The sequence below is a fragment of the Schistocerca gregaria genome, chromosome 8 (assembly GCF_023897955.1).
Source record: "Schistocerca gregaria isolate iqSchGreg1 chromosome 8, iqSchGreg1.2, whole genome shotgun sequence".
NCBI lineage: Eukaryota > Metazoa > Arthropoda > Insecta > Orthoptera > Acrididae > Schistocerca > Schistocerca gregaria.
Genome location: NC_064927.1, coordinates 323,636,485 through 323,661,695, shown reverse-complemented (window position 1 = coordinate 323,661,695; position 25,211 = coordinate 323,636,485). Strand labels below are relative to the sequence as shown.

Here is a 25,211-nt window from a genome sequence, read left to right as displayed (position 1 = left end):
TCACTCTGTTCAAAGAAGACTTTTCAAAGATTTAGCAAATGAACTAGAACTACAGTATGGAGATTTACTGCTCCACACTGAAGTGCATTGGTTCAGCAAAGTAGTAGTGCTGCAACATTTCCACAAGCTTGTACCAGCTATCAATCTGTTTTTCAAGAACAAGATGAGAATAGTCTGTCAGCTTGTATTGAAGATCCTCTCTGGCTTATGAATTTTGCTTTCTTAATTGACCTAACAGAAAAGCTTAATGAGCTGAATTTGAAATTTCAAGGCTATGAGAAAGATATTGCTGATATGATATCTGAAGTAAATTATTATACTGAAAATTTTTTTGTGGGAGCATTGCCTTAAGAGGGGTGAATTAAGACATTTTCCAACTCTGAAGACACAAATAGAAGAAAGTGAGATACCTTACAATAGTGAATGTCGTGCAATAATATCATTAAAAATGATCTATTTCTCAAAAGTATTGCAGAACCCAAAACCTGTTGGCCTCTTAATTCCTCAGGAGAAATTCCATATCTTAGTTAATGCTGCTCTTAGAATAAAGGCCTACCTGTGTGAATCACAGTTTTCAAATATGAATTTTATTAAAAATAAGCACAGAACAAGGTTGACTGATGAACATCTGGACTCGTGTAGTCGACTAAGTGTAACAAGTGATATACCAAATAAGGACATTGTTGACAAAACAGCTACTCAGATTTCACATTAAATGTAAAATCATTCTTGTGTTATTAAAGTAAGAATATACTTGAGAATATTATGAAATATAAAATTCTTATGTTTCGAATAAATAGTGAATATTTGAAACTTTTATTTTAAATAGTTGTTTTACAGTACTGGTATCCAAAAATTAAAAATGTAGCAATTGAATTTTTAAATCTAGATCACTTTGATATTTTGGTACAGAATAGTAGATCATGAAGGCTTTGTGGTTGCCTACCCCGGCTCTATATGCTCCTTCCATCTTTCCACTTTCCCTTCTTTGCTCAGGGCTGGTTTTCCATCTGAGCTCTGGATATTGATATAGGTGGTTCTCTCTTCTGCAAAGGTCTCTTTAATTTTGCTGTAGGTGGCATATATCTTACCCCCTAGCAATATATGCTTCTACATCCTTACATTTGTCCTCTAGCCATTCCTGCCTAGCCATTTTGCACTTCATGTCAATCTCATTTTTGAGACGTTTGTATTCCTTTTTGCCTGCTTCATTTGCTTCATTTTTATATTTTATTCTTTCAGCAATTAAATTCAATATATCTTCCATTACCTAAGGACTTCTACTAGCCCTCATCTTTTTACCTACTTGATCCTCTGCTGCCTTCACTATTTCATCTCTCAAAGCTATCCATTCTTCTTCTACTGTATTTCTTTCACCAGGATTTGTCAATTGTTCCCCAATGCTCTTCCTGAAATTCTCTACAACCTCTGGTTCTTTCAGTTTATCCAGGTCCCATCTCCTTAAATATCTACCTTTTTGGACTTTCTTCAGTTTTCATCTACAGTTCATAACTAATAGGTTGTGGTCAAAGCCCACATCTGCCTCTGGAAATGTCTTAAAATTTAAAACCTGGTTCCTAAATCTCTATCTTACCGTTATATAATCTAGCTGAAATCTTCCAGTGGCTTGAGGCCTCTTCCACATATACAGCCTCTTTTCATGTTTCTTAAACCAAATGTTACTATGATTAATTTATGCTCTGTGCAAAATTCTACCAGGTGACTGCCTCTCTCATTCCTTAACCCTGATCAGTATTCACCTATAACTTTTACTTCCCTTCCTTTCCCTACTATCGAATTCCACTCCCCCATGACTATTAAATTTTTGTCTCCCTTAACTATCTGAATATTTCATTTTATTTTATCATACATTTCTTCAATATCTTCATCTGCAGAGCTAGTTGGCATATAAATTGTACAAATCACAGTAGTACATATTGTGATAGGTGTCGCCTTTGTGTCTATCTTGGCTACAGTAATGCATTCACTATGCTGTTTGTAGTAGCTTATCTGTGCCTTTTTTTATTTATTATTAAACCTACTCCTGCATTACCCATATTAGATTTCGTTTTTATAACCCTATATTCAACTGACCAGAAGTTGTGTTCCTCCTGTCACCAAACTTTACTAATTACCACTACATTGAACTTTAACATATACGTTTCCCCTTTTAAATTTTTTAACATACCTGCATGATTAAGGGGTCTGACATTCCACACTCCAATTCGTGGAATGCCAGTTTTCTTTCTCCTGGTAATGACGTCCTCCTGAGTAGTCCCCACCCAGAGATCCAAAAGGGGGACTATTTTACCGTTGGAATACTTTACCCAGGAGGACACCATCATCATTTGACCATACAGTAAAGCTGCATGCTCTCGGGGAAAAATTACGGCTGTAGTTTCTCTCTGCTTTCAGCCTTTCACAGTACCAGCACAGCAAGGCCGTTTTGGTTATTGTTACAAGGCCAGATCAGTCAGTCATCGAAGCTGTTGCCTCTGCAACTACTGAAAAGGCTGGTGCCCCACTTCAGGAACCACACTTTTGTCTGGCCTCACAACAGATACCCCTCCGTTGTGGTTGTACCTACAGTATGGCTATCTGTAAATGCTGAAGCATGCAAGCCTTCCCACCAATGGGAAGGTCCGTGGTTCATGAAGGGGGGGGCGGGGGGGGGAGTTTAAGGTTGAAAAATAAAATTTATGCACCTAACAAGAACCAAACCCACAAACTTTTGCGTGTCACTCTGGTATGCTAACCATTGTGTTACAATGCTACTACATGTAAAACTTCCAAATTTTAGGCTCTAAAAGATTACACATTTGTTTTTTTGCCCTCCATTGGTTACTCACAAACGAGGACACACCAGAGTGAACAGCTACTGACTGAGATAGTTGGGACACTAACCTACATCACCATTCATATCTGCATCTTACCAGTTTTGCTTATGTTACTGAGAGATGAAGTATGAAGATGAGAATCGTTCAAAAGTGCTGAAGGTTTCTCACTGAGCAGTGGAGAAATGCTTTCTATGAATCATATGGAGAGAAAGAAACGGGAACAGCCTGGAGGGTACCATAGTTAAAACTGCAGTGGGGAGCTGTACTAAAGCCCTAGGATGCCTGTGTGCCACCTGTGATTCTTATGTCAGTGAATTTTGTCGTGTGTCCCAATCTCATTTGATTACTTTTTGAAATGGAAAGTTCTGACACAGATATACTGATAAATTGTCTTTGTTTATTCATTGTAACTGACAGTTAATTGAAACTAACTAACAACCGAACATTGCTGCCCTCCTGCCATCCTCGCAGACACAGCCACAGTCACTTATATAATAGCTCGGCAATATATAGTACTCATAATATTGTTATAATTAACATTTTATGTAATTTACAGCAGAGAAAATCGTGTACAAATCGTATTTATGTGCAACAATACACTATGCATAGAACGTATTTTACATAGAATTTCATACAATACAGAGTCTTCCAATGTTAAATATTAAATTCTAAATGACTTTTAAGATTTCGACTATTGATCTTTACACATGTTTTAACTTTTAAGTCACATTTTTGTCTGCAACAAGTTGCTTTGTACATTATGTTATACTTTATTAAATAGTTGTGATTTTTATCATACTGACTTTCTAGAACTTTCTGAATGAAGATTTCATAGAAAAAATAACTGTCATATAATTGAGTTATTATTCTTTCGAATTTGACTCATCTTCATATTGTCACGTAGAAGATGGTGTAACTAGATAAATGACGAACACTAACTTCACTTAACGAAGGTTTATTCAGCACTTACACATACAAGAGTGCGGACCGAATTGCCCCCGGCCAGAACACACACAGTATATATACAGCTACAGAACATTCCAGTACAACAATTGTTGATGTTTGTGGATACTTCTAGAATTTACTCGAACTGAAAATAGAAATTAAAATTGTACAGGCGATGTGAGTTTTGAACTCGTGACCCACCATGCAACAGTTCAGTATCATAACCACTACACCATGGTGCTACTCAGCTTCTTCTGTGACATTGCTCCCTCCTTAAGAGAACAGTGTCTTGTTATTACGTCCTAGTCCAGGAATGGCTCATTGGTCCTGCATACTCAGACTTCCAATGACTGGTGATTGCCCTGGTGGTGATCTTCTTAGAACTTCTTTTGCAACTAAGCTCTTCATCACCTTTCTGCTTGTTCCCTGACCTTGGAACTTCGAATTTAGCCTGGGTGGCGGAAACCGTGTAGGGATTCATTCAAAGGACATGGCCCGTATCTCTGATCTTTTGTTGTCTTGCATCGGGGTCGAAATCTTCAACTTCATAAGTAACATCAGACAACTGTCTTACAACATTATAAGGTCCAAAGTAGTGCCTGAGGAGCTTCTCAGAGAGATCAACCTTACGAACAGGAGTGAAGATCCAGACAAGGTCACCAGGCTGGTAGACAACAGGGTGGTGACTCGCGTCACACCTTAGGCGATCGCTTTCATGAGCCTGCAGCGTGCGGAGTCGGGCTAACTGCTGAGCTTCCTCAGCTCTGGTTAACACCTGGCTGATGTAGACGTTGTCCACGTCATCAGGATGTAACAGAAACACAGTGTCCATCGTTGTAGTCGCCACATGCCCATGCACCAGGAAAAATGGCGCAAATCCTGTGATGTCTTGTTTGGTGGAGTTGTAGGCAAAGATCACGAAAGGTAGCACCTCATCCCACTTGCTCTGCTTAACATTGACGAACATTGGTAGCATGTCGGCCAAGGTCTTATTAAGGCGTTCAGTAAGCCTGTTAGTTTGCGGGTGGTAGGCAGTCATCATGTGATGAGTAATGTTGTACCAACAGTTTATCTCTGTCACAAGATTCGATTGGAAAAACTTTCCCTCGATCCGTAATTAATGACCTTGGGGCACTGTGTTTTAATACAGTGTCTTTCGCAATTAATTTGACTACCTCGGATGCTTTGGCTGTTTTCACAGCTTTTTTAATGGCATAGCATGTAAGATATGCATATGGCGCAGATCACAGCAAGACATTCTCTTTCTGTAGTTGAGTGGTTTCTCTCAGCTTTTGTAAGTGTCCTAGAAGCATAGGCTGTAACCTTCTCATTTCCATCTGAAATTTGGACCAGAACAGCACCGATCCTATACCCACTGGCATCTGTGTATAGTTCTGTAGGTGCTGTCTCATCATACAGACCAAGTACAGGGTTAGTAGTAAGAGCTTTTCGCAGCACATCGAAAAAATCTTGTTGAGCACCACCCCAGATAAATTTAGCATCAGCTTTTAACAACTCTTGGAATAGCCTGGTGTGGATATAAAAGTATTTGATAAAACGACGGTAACAAAGAACATAATCTGAGGAAGCTTTTCACATCTCGAATACTGTTAAGAAAAGGAAATTCTGTTATATATCTCACCTTTTATGGATCTAGCCACACACATTCTTTTGCCCGGGGGTCCACACAACTCTTTTGTGGATACGGGTGTAGCGAGCACGGGACCCTGAGCTTATGTGGCCCTCCTTCCTTTCCAGGCTGCATACTTTCCTTTTCCGCATCCTCCCCATCACCCATCTTCCCCCCTCTCCCCTCACCCCAACCTCTTCCCACCTCTTCCCCCCTCTCCCCCCCCCCCCCCACCACCTCTTTCCTTCCCTTTCTCCCCCTCTGGGAGTATGTTTTGTGCCTGCGTCCAGAGACGGACGCTCGAAATTGTAACACATTCTTCCCTTTCTCTTCTTGCAAGTCTTCATTCTTCCTTTGTCCTTACCTCTTCTCTTTAACCCTTTTCTCTGCTGCGGCGTTTGAGACCTCTCTTCTTTCCTTTCCCTTTCTTTGTTTTTCCTTTTACTCTTTTTTCCTCCCTGTGCGTGTCTGAAGGCCGACCTATACATTTTCATGCGTAATTGGTGACGGGGTACCGCGTAATTCCCACCCCCGGGTAGACAGGTACGACATGTACGTACCCCCTGGTAACAGCCAGGCCCAGGGAGGGGTGATTACCTGAGCTGATACCTTCCGAAATTGCCGATTGGTCCCTCCGTCTGTTTCTCGGGAGGTGTGACCTGTGGCGTGAACAATCACCTAAGGCGGGAGTGCCCTCAGAGAGGGCCCCCACAAGGGAGGAGCGCGCCATCGGAGACGCCGGTAATCATGGGGATACTTCCACAATGTTTTCCTCATCTTCTACCATGTCTGCTCACAAGCGTTAGTTCAATGAGTCTTAGCCACAGACAGTTCTTCCATCGTTGCCACAGTTCCTTGTTGTTTCTCGGTCTGACGAAGGTCACGACTTCTGCATGGTCAACCCTTTAATTATTCAGAAAGGTGTCGACGCAATTGCAGGTCCTGTAATGTCTTCTTACAGATTACAAAATGGCACCTTGTTGTTAGAAACAGTCAGTGCCCTCCAGGCACAAAAATTGCTGCGTACTCCACTGCTACACACCTTCCCTGTGCGGATGGAAGCACACCGCACTTTAAATTCCTCACGTGGGGTCGTTTATACATGCTCCCACGACGGATTGTCTAACGAGGAAATTCAACACTACCTGTCTGACCAGAGCGTAACGGCTGTTCATCGAGTCATGAAAAGGGTTGACACGAACATCGTTTCAACCCGTACTGTCTTCTTGACATTTGACAGAGTTCATCTCCCATCGAACATAAAAGTGGGTTATGAGAGAATTTACATTCACCCTTACATCCCAAACCCTACGTGTTGCTATCGGTGTCAGTGGTTCAATCATACCAGCTAGTCCTGTTCCAATCCCGTCAAATGTGTTAAGTGTGACAAGGATGCCCATGAGGGTGCTTGTCCACCTCCATCCCCTCGTTGCATCAATTGTATGGGTGAACATGTTGCTTCCTCTAGAGATTGCCACATTTTTAAAGATGAAAAGCTCATTCAGGAAACCAGAGTGAAGGAAAAGGTGTCGACCTTTGCTGCTCAAAAATTATTCACCAGTCGAAAGCCCACTGTGTCTCAGACAGGTAAATACAGCACTGTCCTTGCCTCTCCTCGGCCAACAAATGAGGCAGCCACGCAGACTCATGATCTCACGTTTAGTGCCATGGTCATCATATCAGCCAGCGCAAATATCGCCTGTTCAACCTCCCCACTTTCGCCTGTTCGCCTACTCACTCTAGGGCTCACCACCCTTCATCGGGTTGTGCTAAATCTCGAGCCCCAAAGTGAGACACCCGGACTTCCAAAAAAGAGCCTACTCGTGAAGATTTTTTACATACCCCAACTCCACAACCGTCGGTTCCTCCTTCATCTAAACATCCTGTTTCCAAGAAGGCTAATAAGAAGCCCAGTTCCTCTCCTCCTCTGCCACGGCGTGTCTCATCTACAGCACCACCTGGCGGTAGCCACCCTTGGCCGTCTTCAGGGTCGCCAAGGCGCACTGCTGGCGGCCGATCAACCGGCCGATCGCTGCTGGCAGGAGCTGCTCCTGAACAACCTATGGATCAGAATCTTCTGCCTTTGGCTGAATGCCGTTCCACGCTGTCGGTCGCAAGCTCTGAGCAGTCGTTGACGGCAACCTTGGTCACATTCTTCCATTTTCTGTCCACCCTATGTCCATTATCCATTGGAATATCCGCGGCATTCGAGCCAATCAGGATGAATTGTCGATCCTCTTATGATCCTACTCGCTGGTCATCTTCCGACTTCAGGAAGCAGAGCTGTGTCCCCACGACCGCTTTGTTTCCCTCCCTCCCATTTTCAGTCAGTCCAATTTGATCTCCCCTCTGTTTAAGGCACTCCAGCACATGGAGGACTCATGATTCTTCTCCATGAAACTCTCCATTATCCCCAAATCCCCTTAAACACTTCCTTCCAAGCAGTCGCTGCCAGTCTTTCCCTTTCTGGATACAACTTCTCTCTTTGTACTGTATACATTCCATCGTCCACACCAATGGCACGAGCTGGTCTCCTTCATCTTCTTGGTCAGCTGCCACCCCCCTATTTGCTGGTTGGGGACTTCAATGCCCGCCACCTGCTTTGGGGATCACCACATCCTTGTTTGCGTGGCTCACTTTTGATAGATGTCTTCCACCAAGCATATCTTGTTTGCCTCAACACTGGGGACCCTACATTTTTGTCTGCCTCCAGGACAAATTTCTCTCATTTGGACCTTTCGGTAGGTACTGTTCCGCTAGTTCGGCGCTTCGAATGGTTTGCCCTTGCTGATACACACTCGAGTGACTACTTTCCATGTGTCCTTAGATTGCAGCCGCAACTGCCATATATGCTGGAAGTTTGCCCAAGCCGATTGGACACTTTTTTCGTCTATCGACATTCGATGACCGTCACTTTTCGGCGACGTGCTCTTCGTGTTTTCAGACACCATCCCACTTTGGCCAACTGTATCCGCTATAAGCAGTTCCGTGCGCAATGCCGTCACGTCATATGCGATAGCAAGAGGGCAAGCTGGGACTTCTTTACTAGCTCATTTAACACCTTCACTCCCTCCTCGGAAGTTTGGAGTCGGATTCGACGGTTATCTGGTGCGCCTAGTTTCTCCCTGGTCTCTGGGCTCACTGCCGCGCATGATACATTAGTGGACCCTGTTGCAATTTCTAACTCATTGGGTCAACACTTTGCTGAGATTTTGAGCTCTTCAAATTACCCGCCAGCGTTTCTCCCGAAGAAACGTGCAGCGGAAGTGCAACCTCTTGCTTTCTCCTCTCAAAATTGCAAAAGCTACAATACTGTTTTCTCCATGCGGGAACTCCAACATGCACTCTCTTCTTCTCGCTCCTCCGCCCCAGGACCGGATGGTATCCACATCCAAATGTTGCTGCATTTATCATACCATAGTCTGCGTTACCTCCTTCGCCTTACAATCGAATTTGGACCAACAGTACTTTTCCCAGAGGATGGTGGGAAGCTATCGTCGTTCCTGTTTCGAAACCTGGAAAGGACAAACATCTCCCCTGTAGCTATCGCCCCATTTCTCTCACGAGTAGTGTATGGAAGGTTTTGGAGTGTATGGTGAATTGCCGTTTAGCTTGGTGGCTGGAGTCCCACAGTCTTTTAACACCCGCCCAATGCTGTTTCCGAAAGCATCGTTCTGCAGTTGACCATCTTGTTGCTCTCTCCACTTATATCATGAACAATTTTCTCCGGAAACGCCAAACAGTAGCAATATTTTTTGATCTGGAGAGAGCATACGATACCTGTTGGAGGACAGGCATCCTCCACACACTGTTCTCTTGGGGCTTTCGAGGTCGGCTGCCCCTTTTTCTTCGCGAATTTATGGCAGAGCGCACATTTAGAGTGCAGGTGAACACTACTCTCTCCCGTACTTTCTCCCAAGAAAACGGGGTACCCCAGGGCTCCGTGCTGAGTGTTGTACTGTTTGCCATTGCCATAAATCCAATTATGGATTGTCTCCTTCCTGATGTCACGGGCTCCCTCTTTTTGGATGATTTTGCGATCTACTACAGCTCTCAACGGACCAGCCTTTTTGAACGACATCTTCAAGGATGTCTTGATCGCCTCCACTCTTGGAGTATCAAAACAGGCTTCCGCTTTTCTCCCAGCAAGACAGTTTGTGTTAATTTTTGGAGTTTCTTCCACCTTCCTTACATCTAGGACCTGTCAACCTTCTGTTTTCGGACGTCGCTAAATTCTTGGGTCTTATGTTTGACAGAAAACTATGCTGGTCCTCCCACATTTCCTATCTTTCGGCTCGCTGTCTGCGATCCCTCAACACCCTCTGTGTCCTGAATGGTACCTCCTGGGGAGCGGACCGAGTGGTCCTTCTCCGCCTCTATTGCGCCTTAATGCGCTCAAAATTGGACTATGGAAGTATAGTTTACTCCTCTGCTCGGCCGTCTATTCTTAGACATCTCGACTCTATCCATCACCGTGGATTACTTTTAGTGTCTGGAGCTTTTTACACCAGCCTGTGGAAAGCCTTTATGCTGAGACTGCTGAACCTCCGCTGTCCAATCGGTGAACTGTCCTGAGTCGTTATGCTAGCCACCTCTCTTCCATGCCCGCTAATCCGGCCCACAACATTTTTTTCAACACCTCCTTGGATTTAGGGTATGCAGGCCGCCCTTCCTCCATACTACCACCGGGAGTCTGCTTCCGTCAACTGCTCCATTCTCTTTTCTTCCGCTTTCCTAAAACTTTCTTGACAACATGGGGTACAGCACCGCCTCGGCTCCGTCCCCAGACCTGCCTGCTCCGTGACCTTTGTCAGTTTCCCAAGGAATGGTACCTTTTTCACTTGTTTATCGTCGGGCATTTGCTGCTCTATGTGCACAAATGAAGGAAGCCACATTTATTTACACTGATGGCTCAAAAACATCGTTTGGTGTAGGGAGTGCCTATATTGTTGGCGACACCCCAAATCGATTTCGGCTTCCCGACCAGTGTTCAGTTTATACTGCGGAGCTTTATGCTACTCTCCAGGCTGTCCAATACATCTGTCGCCATCAGCGGATACAGTATGTTATCTGTTCAGATTCTCTCAGCTCTCTCCTCATTCTCCAAGCTCTCTACCATGTCCACCGTCTGGTCCACCGGATTCAGGACTGCCTACACTTGCTACACTTGGGAGGCGTCTCTGTGGCGTTCCTCTGGATCCCAGGACACGTTGGTATTTGTGGAAATGAAGCGGCTGATATTGCAGCCAAGGCTGCAGTCTCTCTTCTTCGGCCAGCTATTGGCACGATTCCCTTTGCTGATCTACGGAGTGTTTTACGTCATCGTGTTTTTCTTTTATGGCACGCACGTTGGTTGACACTTGCCAATAATAAATTGCGGGACGTGAAAGCTCTTCCCTGTGCTTGGACCTCTTCCTTCTGAACATGTCGTCGGGAGGAGGTAATGTTAACTAGACTCCAGATAGGGCACTGTCTTTTTAGCCATCGACATCTTTTAAGTGGCAATCGTCCCCCACTCCGTCCCCAGTGCTCTCAGCTGTGGACGGTAAGACACCTTTTACTTGAGTGCCCCTATTTTACTCTGTTACACGCCCGTGTACAGCTATCGCCTGATACATCTTCCATTTTAGCAGATGACACGTGCTCAGCCGATCGCGTTCTTGAGTTTATTAATGCCAGTGAGATGACGTCAGTCATTTGAATCTCTTTTTGGGGACAACCAACCCCCTTCTATAGTGGTTTTTTAAGCTTTCCTTCTGCTTTTAGTTTCTCCAATTTTTTGAGTTTTGCTCCCATTGCTGCTGGTTTCCAGTTTTGTTTTTTTACCTTTTCCTAAGTCACAGGCCTGGGCGCTAATGACCATAGCAGTTTTGTGCCCTAAGACCATAACAAAAAAACCTTCTTTTGATACAAGCTGTCAAAGTATTTTGATTTCTTTTGCTCCGAAGAGGCACTTTTCTTGGATTAAGTTTCAGTCCGCCTTGTTGGAGATACTTAAGAACGGCCCTCAGTCTTTTTATATGTTCATCAAATGTCTCTGAGAACACTATAATGTCATCTAAATAACAAAGACACATTGTCCACTTCAGGTGACATAGAAGATTATCCATCATCCATTCAAAAGTTGCTGGTGAATTACACAAACCAAACGGCATTACCTTAAACTCGTACAGGCCCTCAGGGGTGATGAATGCAGTTTTCTCACAATCAGCCTCATCTACTTCGATTTGCAAGTATCCCGAGTACATGTCCATGGTTGAGAGAAACTTAGCCCCCTTCAGACAATCTAGTGTATCATCAATTCGTGGAAGAGGGTAAACGTCCTTTTCAGTTATCTTATTAAGCTTCCTGTAATCAACACAAAAGCGCCAACTGCCGGCCTACTTCCTGACGAGGACCACTGGTGATGACCATGGGCTCTGCGAAGGTTGAATGATGTCATTCTTCATCATTTTCTTTACCTCGTCGCAAATTATTTGATGTTTGTTGCTGACACACGGAATCCTCTCTGGCTTATTGGCTGATGGACTCCAGTGGTAATCCAGTGCTTCACCATTGATCTGTCTAATTTGCTCTTCACCTGTGGATTGAAGCATTAAGAGAACTCTTGAAGAATGGCAAGTAGCTTCTTCTGTTGTTCCTTAGTGAGATCTGGTGATAGTCGAGCTAGAAGATCTCGTCTCATAGTGGTAGCACTAATTTCACCCACAGACCCAGCATGGGAGGTTACTATGATGCTTAGCTGTTCTTCACTTAACGGCTCAGCTTTTGCCATGCACATGCGTCTTGGAAGGACCTGCGGTTCTCGGAAACAGTTAACTATGCAGAATTCTTCAAATCCATTCTTAAACGAGACGACAGACGCTGGGATGACCAAGTTATTCTTCAGTGGTATGCTTTTCACACATTTCACAACAAAATCCATAAGTTGATCCATGGCGTGATGCTTGACTGTTACCTTGCTATCGCTGACGGCAGTAATGATCACTTCACCCAGCACACGTAGTCTCCACACACTTGGATGCGCATCTTTCTGTCCACAGTATCTCACCTTGTCTAGCATAATCTTCGAGTGACCACAATCTGTAATTGCCTGAGAAACTTTCAAAAAGTCCCATCCGAGAATGATGTCATGACTACTCTTGTAAGACGATGAATTCTAAGGGCTGTGTATGGCCACTTATACTTGGACGAATGACAGATCTTCTTGTTGGTTTTACATATTTCCCATTAGCCACCTTCAGCAGAGATGTTATATTGTCAATGAATACGGTTTTCTGCAATTGGTGACAGTACTTCTTCGGAATGACTGAATATAATGCTCCAGAGTCCACAAGAGGTTGGGCTGGTCGGCCATCCATGAAGATATTGACGTAGTTTCCTATCATTCTTGTAGTGATCGATGGCAGAGGATTTTTCTCTTTGGCGGCCTTACCTCCAAGGAAGGTTGCACCCTTTAGTTCCCCAGGTTGTGGCGGCTAGGTGATTGGCTGGAGCTTCTAAACAGCAATGGAGAACTAGATTGGCGTGTTGGGGAGCATCCTCTCCAGCAGCTAGCTTGCGGCGATGGTGACCTACGTTATCCTGCACCCTTATCTTGTTCATCTTCGTCGTCCCGGAGTTGGCGTTGGCTAAGATCGGTCGCTGTCTTCTGGTGTGGGCATCATCAGATATCTGCCGCCCTTCTTGACAATAGCGCACCACATGTCCCGGTCGTGCACAGTGGAAACATACTGGTTGGTTATCCTGGGTCCTCCAGGTGTCAGTCTTCCTTGGTGCCCAAACAGGTTCCTCATGTGGCATTGTAGGAATGTATCTCTACCTGGGTCTCAACTTTTTCACCGTTTTAAAGGGAAATGAAGGACGAGAGATTGGGTTCAATGTCTGTTCCACTTCCTTCCTTACGACCTCTTGAAGCATCTCGGTTTTTCACTCGCCGTGCCATCCAAAAGCCTTCTGTACATCCTTTCTCACTATCTGACGAAGAATACTCGGAAATCAGTTGCTTCCTCCATCATAGACATCAATACAACATTTACGAGCCGTTCAAACTCCTTGCGTGTTATTCTTTTTTGATGCATTTTCTCGATATACTGGCACCATTTTATGAAGTCGTCTACTGTCGAAACCTCCTTCAGGAGTGGGGCTTGATACATGTCCTCAGCAACACCCTTCATGAGATGTACAACGTTATCTTCCTCCTTCATTCTAGGATCCACTATTTTACACAGCTCCATGACATCTTGAATGTAGGATGCCTTAGTTTCTCCTGGACGCTGTAGCCTGCACTTTAATTCATCCTCAGCCTTGCACCTCCATCGTTGTGCGTCGCCAAAATACTTGCGCAATTCCACCTGGAATACTTCCCAGCTTGTGAACTTCTCGTCGTTGTTCTCATACCATTACTTGGCAGTGCCCTCTAAGTAGAAAAATGTTAGCCAAACACATGGTGTCATACCATTTGTTAAATTTTGCTATACGCTCATATACCTTCAGCCACTTGTTTGGATCTTGGTCATCGTCACCAGAGAACGCTGGAAGGATGTCTCATGTGGTGGCACACAGTTGCTGTCATCGTAATGTCCTCTTCTTCTTCTGTCTCCGATAGATTGCAATCTGTTGAATATGGCTCAAACTCGGGTTTCTCTCCACATAAACGGTGGCTCTGATGTGACCTGATGGGAGCCACTGTGTTGTCAATAATGTGCGCTATCATAAGTTCCAATACCCAGCGTCTCCACCAGAGTAATGTCGTGTAGAAGGAGTAATTAGATGAATGTTGAACACTAACTTCACTTAATGAAGGTTTATTCAGCATTTACACACACAAGAGCGTGGAGCGAACTGCCTCTGGCCAGAACACATACAGTAAATATACAGCTATAGAATATTCCAGTACAATGATTCTTGATATTTTTGGATACTTCTAGAATGTACTCAAAATGAATATAAATATTAAAAGTGTACAGTCCACATGAGTTTTGAACTCACAACCCTCCATATAACAGTTTAGTATCATAGCCACTACGCCACAGTGCTACTCAGCTTCTTCTGCGACAATATAACACAACTCATATCTTTCATATGTCGCCAGGGCAGATGATAAGTTTTGTCACATCTGCTATTTTCCAGACCCGGTGAAGAAGATGAAGAGTTGGAAGCTGATGCAAGATTAGATGAGTTCTCCACCTACTTCCAACGTGAATATGAACCAAAAGTTCTCATCACATTCTCTGATAATCCACTAACACGAACCCGTGTGTTTGGACGTGAACTGTGTCGCTGCATACCTAATGCGGTGAGTTGTAATTGTAATATGATTCTAACACATCAAACTGTGCAAAATTTTGCTTCAATTGTGAATAGGAAAGAGAACTGTGTTGCATTTGCACAGAAGCCACTTCTGAAAATTTTGTCTGTCATGAGATTCCCTCTCTTTGTGTTTCCTTTGATAGTTGGTTCTTCTTACTGCTCAGTGTCAGCATCAGAAACTGTACATCAAAATCCAGTGACAGAGAGTGAGAACTGAAGCAGAATTTCCAAATAATACAAAAGGTAACAAATTACAAATGAAATAATAAATATTTCAAATCTGGTAAATGGGAACGCAAAGCACAGGGAATCAAACAAGTGCAACTGCATTCTCTCTGATCATGAGTAGTTCCTTTTAACTGCATAACTTTGTACATTGTAGATGATAGGATAGGAATCACTCCATTTGTCTCTCTCTTCACACTCTTTAAAAGTATCCTGATTCTGCAAGACTGTCTGATTGTTCTGACACCTATTCTCAGCCCATTTAAAAGAACATAAAACTCATTGAAGTCAACAGAGACAGAAACTACCTATATTGAATTAGGATAGATAAAAGGATGAGCGGTGGCTTTACTGAAGAAGTGTGTTTAACCTAAATATAGATTGCTTGACAGGACTTTGTATCACACTCGGTCCATATAGTCCAATGTCTGTAATGTTGCCTTGTCACCCTGTCCAAATGGGGGGCCTCCTTTGTGATCCTCCTGTCAGCAAGCATATTACAGGTGCATTGCTCTAGCACTGTAATTGCTGACATTCTGTTATGGTATGTCCAGAGATGGTGCTAAGCAAAGAAAGTTTTTATGATTTCATCCCAGGTACTGATGGTGTGGGGTGCGTTAGCCTTCTTCTGTCTAGATTTCAGCTATGTACATTAAGAAGACACATGCTAATAGATATTTTATATTGTTAACCAGTACTGGTTTTGGACATCCTCTGATCAGTTCGACTGTCTCATTAATGGAAATACAAACATGCTAGATGCACATAGAATTGTATTGTGCATCATGCTTACCTCAGTAGATATAAACGTGTCATGGAGAACTCTAGTAGTTTTTTAACTTCAGCCTTTACCTCACAATTTCACCAGCTTTATAACGTATATGTTATATACAACAACTCATAAATTTACAATACGTCATACAAATGCTCTTACACAGCATAGCCAGCTGTATATTACTGAATGGTCTACAGCATCCAACAGTGCTTGAAAATGACAACATGTTGAAACTGCAATCACAATAAATAATGTTTTAACAACCAAAAGCGCAAACGATCCAGTTATCGTCAAACTAGTATTATCATTTGTATTTTTTTCTTGTAACTATTCAGTTGACAAAGTTTCAGTTACCATTACAATAAATAGGTAGGTGGCATCAGTTTTTCTTTCTTTAATTGCGTTCATTGTACAATATGTCTGAGTTCAACACTAGTCTTGACATTATGTTGAATGCTGCCTTCTTCCAGTAGTGGAGAATTCTCCTCTCCTGCAAATTGGTGTACATCATCATGTTAGATATGTATACTCCACACATATACTGGTTGTATTGGTGTATTATTTCTGGTTTCATTCCTATTTTTTTTGTTGGACTTGGAAATCACCAACACCAGCTTCAGTAGCCAATAAAAAGACAGGAGTTGGCTGCCGTTTTTACTCTCAGTATGCAAAAGCTAGTACCGAACCTGACCTACTATTCATCTTTTTCTTAGCTCTAAATTTCCTTTTATATTGGCCTGGTAAAAATTTTGTGCTATTCCGTACAGTGCCAGTAATGTAGGCACCTAATTTGAAAAGGCTGTTTACAAGTCATACAGACTAAAAATATTGTCTATGATAACCTTTGTGCAGACAATTATGTAAACAAAATAGTGATGTAAATATAAACACCATAACTTCTGAACAACACAGTATCCTAAGGCATATCTTGCAATTTCATTCTTATGTTCTTGGTTCTTGGCATCTTTGTAAGTACAAAACACAACACAAGAGTGTGGTATGAAGTCATTAGCATCATCTAACAGCGAATTTGTAAGGTAGTTGAAACTAAACGAAGTATTGACGAATTTGCATGCGGGGAGTGTGTGGATGTAAGATAGATAACTTGACATTTGAAGGGTTAATGTACACAATGTGCTTTGGGCTCTGCAGCCACCTGCCCCAGGGCTAAAGCAACTGGGAGCTAACCTTCTCATGACGTTTTGTGCGTTTGTTAAACACGGAGCAGAGCACACACTTCAGCACTGCAACAGGTTCATTCACTGCTGTAGATCACTCGGTATTCTATTCGGAAAGGACAGCTGTCCTTTGGTGGAACAACAAATGCCAGTCTGTATTCAAGAGCAGGTGGGAAGCTCTATGTAGATTCAGTGCCGGCCAAATCCAGAGAGTCGTACAGCATATTGAGTAGTCAGTGCAAAATGGTGCCAGACTATTAGAAAAAGCAAAAAGAGGTTGTGGCAACAGTGTCTGCCCACCACAAACTGTCCCAGTGACTGTTCAGCCATAGGGGAGACCATAAGGAGGATTTGTGGGAAAAGAGGGAGACCACAGTGACTGCTGTAATGAAACATGGTAGTCTCAATCAACAAGCAAGACATTGCGCAGACAATGACAGCCTGTTTTGCCACATTTACCGCCACTGACAGTCAGGATTCAGCTTTCTGTTACCTACAAGGTGTGCACTGAGAGTGGCAGTTGGTACCAGTTTCAGGACTGATTAATGCAACAGCTCCCTGTGGGAGCTGGATTCTGCATTATTTGTAGCTCATGAAACATCACCTACTGAAGATAGGGTCCAATATAGTATGTGACAACATGTCACAGGGCAGAGCAAAGAAACCCTCAACATTTTTAACCTTATTTGGATAGCAGGACCCTTTTCTGACATATGGTGAGAGCAGTTTAAATTCCACTTTTAAAACTTTGGATGGACCACACATACCGGCATAATTTTTGTAATGTTCCCCTCACTGTATGGAAAAGACCTTGGACCAGATGGTCAAACATCGCCTTGTCTGGACCTTAAAATCAGGTAGCTCTCTAGTTATTTTCAATAGTTGTTTTCAATGTGCGGTCAAGAGATATCACTCCACCTGCCCATCAAGGAAGTGGCTATACGGCAAGCATACCTGCACTGTTGTTAGGTACTGGATACAGTTTTTGGAATCCAGAAGGCCTCCAGTACGACTTGGAGGCATATTATACTCGGACAGCTCAATGAATGCAGTTTTTGATGAGGTCTTCCCATCTGTATAAGTTTCTTCCTCTCACTGAGCTATTTTAGATAAATAAGTCAGTGACATCCTCTCTGATTTCTTTGATCGGGAGAACATATGCAGACTGAAGCAGTGAATGAAACTTTGTACAAAGGCCGGTATTTGAACCCAAGTCTGTGCTTAATAAGCATATGTGCCGATCCCTACACCATGCTGGCACAATGGGTTTGCACAACTGCACAGAAAGCTCTAGCACGTCTCCCACCTCAATCCAAATTCCAGTCATGCCTCAGCTCACTTGGTGTAGCTCCCAAACTCGAACAGTGTCTCTGTCCTTTGTTCCTCCTTGTGCCTTGCAACAACTACTTGCCACTTGCAACTAACTATTCGATGGTGGGAGTAATCTAAGGAGAACAGAGGTCTTAATTTCTCCATCAAGAAGTCTTTGATGTGCTCTTCTTACCCAGTTACGTTAAGTTTTAAACTTGACTGAGTTCCAGGTGAGGGCAGTTCTTAATTTTAAAGACACACCTTAGGGATCTGAAAAGAGTGTCCCTAAAAGCAGTCAATCTTTTAAAAATGTCTCCAACACTATTCAGGGGTGGCAGTTCTAAATTGTCTGCTCCAGTATTAAGGGGCCTTCATGTGATCTCGTCTTGATGATGGGTACATGATGTACAGATCTGCATCACTATCTTATTTAAATTATTGGACATGGTGCATGATAAAAGAATTCAGTTCGCCATTGGAACTTTTAGTACCAGTAGCATACTGTGCCTTGGTGTTCAGGCTAGTGAGTCACCACCCCACACATGGTGAGGACTTCTCAGAGTGCGACAGACCTATGAAACACTATGTTATACACAGTGTCATACCACACTGTTGCCTGGCCACCAGGCTTTTTCATAATCGATGAGTGATAAGAGGCCTTATGGGATTCACACAAAGGGTTGCCTTTCGGGGATGGGTGCAGCTGGTTTTAATGTTTTCTGTCCAGGTTCTAGAGAGGCACAGACTATTTTAGACTTACGCATTAAAAGAAAGACTGCACTTCAGATTTTACACTTGAATCTCTGTTTTTTTTTTTTATCATTTTGAATTGGCATCTTGTAAAGTTCTTTACATTGATGGCTCCATATGAGGGGACTTACTTGGCTGTTCAGTAATGTTCCCTGAGATTAGCTTTAGGACCTGCCTTCCTTGTGAATGCAATGTATTTACTGCAGAGCTCCATGTGATCCTGAAGACACCAGAGCAGATAAGGCATTTTCAAGGCAAATGGATTTTCCTCTGATCTGATTCCCTTACTGCACTACAGTTGTTGCAGCACATGTACCCTCAATGGAATGTCGCCTTGTTAATACACAACCATCTGCATGTCTTACAGCAGCTGGTGAAGCAGATGTCATTGCACTGGGTACTTGGGCAAGTGAGAATTTGAGGAAATGAAAAAGCAGAAAATGCCACCAAGGAGGCCTGCAGGGAACAAGATTTTAAACAGTGTGTCCTTCTCTGCATGCTGTTGTTTCTCTGTGAGTTGGAAATCTGTGCAATTGTGAGAAGGAGTGGTTGCTAGTGAAGGACAGCAGGTGGTGAAGCCAACTATGTGGCTGTGCTTTTCTCATGACAATAACTCATGGGATGAAGTGGCCCTGAACCACTTCTGAATTGGGCACTGTCCCTTAAAGTATGGCTTCTTCCTCCAGTGAGATAATTCTGTGGTTTGGGGTGTCTGTGGTGTGCTAACCACTGTACGCTGAATTTTAACACAGTGCATTTTCCCTTTTATTCCAGTAATCAGCCAGCCCCAGCTATCTGTGATTTATTTTAATTCTTTCCACTGGTTTTTCCCTTTGGTTTGAAAGGTCAAGATCTGACAGTATGATTTTTGGGCATGTGCATGAGTTTGGAGGGTATTCTTTGTTTTTACATGTGATTTGTGATGTGCTAATTTTATAATTGTCTTGAGAATCACAATGTATAGACTATGGACGGAGGGAATAGCACAACTCTGCTTACATAAAAGTCAATCACAGACTTAATTAAATATCTGCATTCCTTCAAACTTTTAACAATGAAACTCAGTTTGAAAAGGGTAAAAAGGCACAGAAAGAGGTGCCAAAAGTGCCTGGATACGTGAAAATTATTACTGGGCCAGTAGACAGTGCTCAGTCAATTGAGGCTATGTAAGTAAACAGAGGACAGGGAATAAAGGAATAAAATGTGGAATTGAGAAGATGTACATTAGAGACGTGCTAATGATGGCACATGGTGGCAGATTAATTTAGCAGTGGTGTGGATGCATCAGTGGACCAAGTGTGATTGTAATTTCAAGTTGGCATTGTAATTCCATTTGATCTGATCATCATAACTAGTGAGCATCAAGAGCATTACCTTTTTCTTTAACTGACTGACAGTCTTTTATCAAACCTTGTGGTGCCTGCAGCACATAGTTAAACTGCCTCAACATAGCTTTTAAAAGGTAGGAATATGTGGTACCTGGAAACTGATTGAACCAGCTCGAAAAATGTATCTTGATAGGAGAAAACTCATGTTTCAGTGAGGCAGAGCTTTTGCCATGGGGGTTATTTAACAATTTGGGTTTCAAAGAATAAGGCAGCTCAGAGGGCAGTATCTTTCATAGTCAACCTAACTGTGCTCATGTTAACATTTTTGGGCAGGTTGCTTAGGCCGGTATTTCACTATCATATATCTTTGACAAAGATTTTGTTCTCAGGGTGCCTCACATTGTAAAGCGCCTCATCAGCTTCATACATTTCTATTAATTTTGTAGTTGACAGCACACACGAATTAAACTTTGCAACCATCTTTACAAACACACTACTGGTGACAGAAAACTGCAGCGAAGCTAGCACTCCAAGTGGTAACATTTCACATTGCAGTGAACAAAAGACAAGCTACTTTTATGGTCATATCTACAGCGAGGCCCTAGATTTGATAATATTTATTTGATGACAGGTGAGATTTGACAAAGTTCCCTATTACACCATCAAATTTCTCTGACAAATATTTCACATATCAACTTTGACAAAGAAATGTGATAGTGTAATACCAGCCTTAGTTGTGATGGGTTACCAAACACTGACTTCTTACAGCCAGAACTGCTTCTCTGGCACGTCTCTGGTATATTCAAGTGCAGAGGACCTTTCAAACTTCGCATGAAAGGCTCTCTTACAATTGAAAATGCGATGTTGATTAAAAATTACCAACTTCTGGCTTAATGGCAATTATGACCGACCAAACTTATGGACAATATCTCATTTGAGAGGATCAGTACTGCCTCTTTGGCTTCTCTTGTCTGCCCTTGCAATGCACACAAAACCTCCAGTAAAAACATTCTCAAAATTAATTAATATCATTTCTAGCTGTAAGGGCTTTTTAATTTCTAATTAATCTAATTCTGCTGTTACAATGATAATTTATCAGTTCTGGTGAGTGAGTGATCACGTGTGCGCCCGCCCATGACTTGTGGTAGGACAATGGCTTCAGTAAGAAGTGCCATACCATCAATTCTGCTTGAGTGTACTTTACACACCAGCTCAAAACTTGCTTCTGGGCCACTTCCATTCCTTACAATTTTATAGAGAAATTAAATTGGAAGAATTGGTCAGTGTGGCTTATTCACAAGACCTGAACTACCCATGAATGCTTGCTTAAGACACATATGTAAAATTCATTATTAAGTTACTACAAAATGACATTGAGGCATTACAATATGAAATATCAACTTTGAAGAAATAGAATGACACATCGGTAAAAGAAAAATTTGTCCTGTGTGTGTAAAACCACCAAAGCACACTATGAAAATGTATGTTCAGTCTTTAAAAACAGTAACATGTCCTCAGCTTCTGATGATGTCACATGAAAAGTATGGCCAAACCATAAATTTCCACTTGGAAAGCAGTAGTCTCAGAATAGAAAGTCAACATAGTACAAAAGTAGATCTTACAGTGACAAGAAATATGAAGTATTTAGGCATTATTTAAATGAAGATTCATGGGAGCAAATTTGTAGTCCAAGAAGCATATTTATAAAAATCAATATATTTCAACAAAAGTAATAAATTTTTGAAAATGTAATGTAATTTAAAAGATAAAAAATCTACTTGCAAAGTGGCAGCAGGAGAAAAAACATAGAAGTTAGAAAATGTGGAAGCTTTCAGAGCCAGTGGCTCCTTCTGGCAGAAGGGTAGAAGGAGAAGTAAGAAGAGAGAAGAGAGGAGGAAAGGGACTGACAAGATTTAGGAAAAGGGGACATGGGCGTACCCAGTGAGGAGCAGCCCCTCCCCCCGAAGATATTTGTAGTTTTTTACTAGTTTACTGTTTTATATAAGAAATGCTGCACATTTTCTCAGATTGTACAAGTGCATTCTTGTATTTAAAATGTTTATTAAAAGCAGTTTTTCACTGGTTTACTGTTTTATTTAATAAGAAGTGCTGCATGTTGTCTCAAGTCCTTGTTTCCTGAGACTAGTATGACCTAGTAATAGCAATAGAACACAATGTGTCCCCTGGGTCCATATTGGCTCCTATCCTGTTTTTAATATATGTAAATGATTTCGAATAAAATGTCAGCACCAGTTTGCACGTTTTATTTTAAAAACCATGACTGATATGCCGTTGTGTGTCCTTTCAGGATATCTGACATACAGTGTAGCTAATGAATAATGGCCTTAGTGGTTGAGACTGGTCACTGTCTGTAAAATAATAAGAAAAGTGCTACTAACACTGGCATTTGATTCAAAATCAATGCTAAGGTTGTGAAACCTGTGTTAACACGCTCCACATGCTGGACAAGAAATTAATATGTAAATTGCAGATTACTGTAATCTTATTAACAGTATATATGAAAGAAATATTAGAAGAAAACATCAAAACAGTAACGGAGAGAATATAGTAGAGTATTTTGAGGCAAATGATTTATTTATAAACTTGGAAAAAAAAACTGTTGCACTGGACATATCCGCCACACAATAGGACACGAGCTAATTCCTATATTGCACTGAACAAACAGTCAATCTTCAAAACAGATTGTAAAAATTTCTAGGTATATACATACAACAGAAAGTATTAATTAGGAAAAGTACTAAAAGTAATTCAAAGATCATCATGCAGGCAGCTATTTAGAGAAAGTAAAATTGTGTCATTCCTTGTATGTACAAATTAAAAAAATTAATTATTATACAAGAGAAATTGAACATCAGTGAACTTTGTACCTTCTGTAATGAATCCTTCATAGCTATTATAGAAGACAGACAAATTATGTACATGTTTAGCATACAAATCCAGCACTATTCCAAAAAGGCATAACTACTGTATAACATATTACCGAGCTACATAAACATAATTACAGATGAAGTTAAATTCTAATCTTCAGTGTAATAAATGAATGATTGTGTGGCATTGATAGCCGGGAGTCCTAACCTGGGAAATATCGGCCACCAAGTTGCAAGTCTTTTCCATTGAAACCACATTGGGCAACTTGCATGTTGATGATGATGAAATGGTGATGACAACACAACACCCAGCCCTGAGTGGAGTAAATGTTTGACGTAGTAGGGGATAGAAACTGGGCCCGCTGCATGGCAGTCGGAGGTGCTGACCATTTTGATAAAGAGGCAAACTCTTTAGTATAATATTGTATGATTGTGGAAGTGTATCTAGAAAATCAAAATTGTATCACTTTTTGATGCTATATTTGTAAAATGTTCTCAATAGTCATAGGAAGAAGAGAAAATGTGGTATTATGTAATATTATTTTTAGTTGAAAAACAATTGTTTTAGTGCAACGAATGTTTGTACCACTTAAAAACTGATTCAATGTCCTCCGAATACCAGATCTAAAGGACCATAAAATTAATTAATCCAGTTGTTTGATAACGTTCATGGTTGCCACAAGTTATGTAAATCAGGGAATTTCAATCATATCATGGAAACATCAGAGAAATCTGGAGGGGGAGGGGAGGGGGGAAATAAATAAACCCACTGGAAAAACCTCGTTTTTGTCTCGGTAGCATGAAATTGTTTGTTTACCGAAATTTCATGCTTCGTCGCTGGCTGGGCTCAGCTGAGCACATGCGACACTCTCTGACTTATTATTACTGCTTCTCCCTTTCCCTTGCAGTCAGTGCTGCCACCACGACTTGCTGCTAGCCTAGCAGCTGCTGATGAGAGGTAGGGTGACATCAGGAGGGGTTTGTTTAGATGTGATTCTCAAAGCTTGTTGACCCAGCAGCCAGAGACAAAGGTCATGTGTGCATGAGCTGTGTGTGAGTAAATGTATGTGCGTTCTAATTTTCTGACAAAGGCTGTAGCCAAGAATTTAGTTGTGAGAGTGTGATTGTCTTTTTTATGTGCCTGTCTGTGGCTTATTGGTCACCTTTACAGTGAGTTGCTACCTATCTTCATTAGTATTGATTCTCAGAGTATTTGCACATGTTATCTGTTGTGTGGGTGATCAACGCAGTCCATTTCATCAACATGGTGTCTGTGACACATGAATATCTGGCCACACGAGTGGACTTCCATGATGGGCCAAAACCGCCATTTCTGTGGGTATCTCTAACAGTTCGGACCTGCCAATATGAAGCCCATTGTTTCACACTAATGTGCGGGCCCTGCCTGTCAGATCTAGTTTCACTGATCTGACCACAGGCTGGGTCTGTCTGTGTGTGTGTGGCGTAATGTGGCGGATTTTCATAGTTTATCCATGGACCCAGAACTGTGGCACTCCTCAGCAGGCCAGAGGCCACGGAATTGCAACTGTCTCACCACAAGTACATTGTACAATATGACATTTTATTTATTCTAGAACATTTTGGCATTTCGAAAGAAGTTTATATATTAGAAAGTTTGGATGATAAGAAGAAGAAAACTGTGGCTGTTACTGGCAGTTTGTACGCTATTTACTCATGTATTTCTTGAAAGAAAAATCACACAGTACCTATAGAATAATAGACATAACACAGTGGGTAATAACCAACAATAATGGAACTTAGTAAAACCAGCATTTTATTCGCGGTCACCTTCAGTGTTGGTTTACCCAACTCTTCCCCATCTTATACATTTCTGTCAAGAGGCCTACTTTTTCTGAGATTATTTCTGAAAGCAGTGGAGGTATTTTAAATCTGTCTTGCGACTCCAACAAAATGTGTATTTTTGTCACCAAATGTGTTTTGCTTTATTGAAATAAAATAACATCAGTGGTCTTAATTATACCATTTGGCTTGCTTTCTCCATCTAAAAGCA

The 25,211-nt window shown here is 41.9% G+C and overlaps 1 protein-coding gene across 1 annotated transcript in view; it reads left to right on the top strand.

Moving 5' to 3' along the window:
• LOC126284947 (probable ribosome production factor 1) overlaps positions 1 to 25,211 on the top strand; it is a 45,559-nt gene that overhangs the window by 12,289 nt on the left and 8,059 nt on the right. Inside the window, exon 3 of the mRNA XM_049984222.1 lies at positions 14,545 to 14,710. Within this exon, the coding sequence (XP_049840179.1) occupies positions 14,545 to 14,710 (166 nt within the window). The remainder of the gene's footprint in view (positions 1 to 14,544; positions 14,711 to 25,211) is intronic.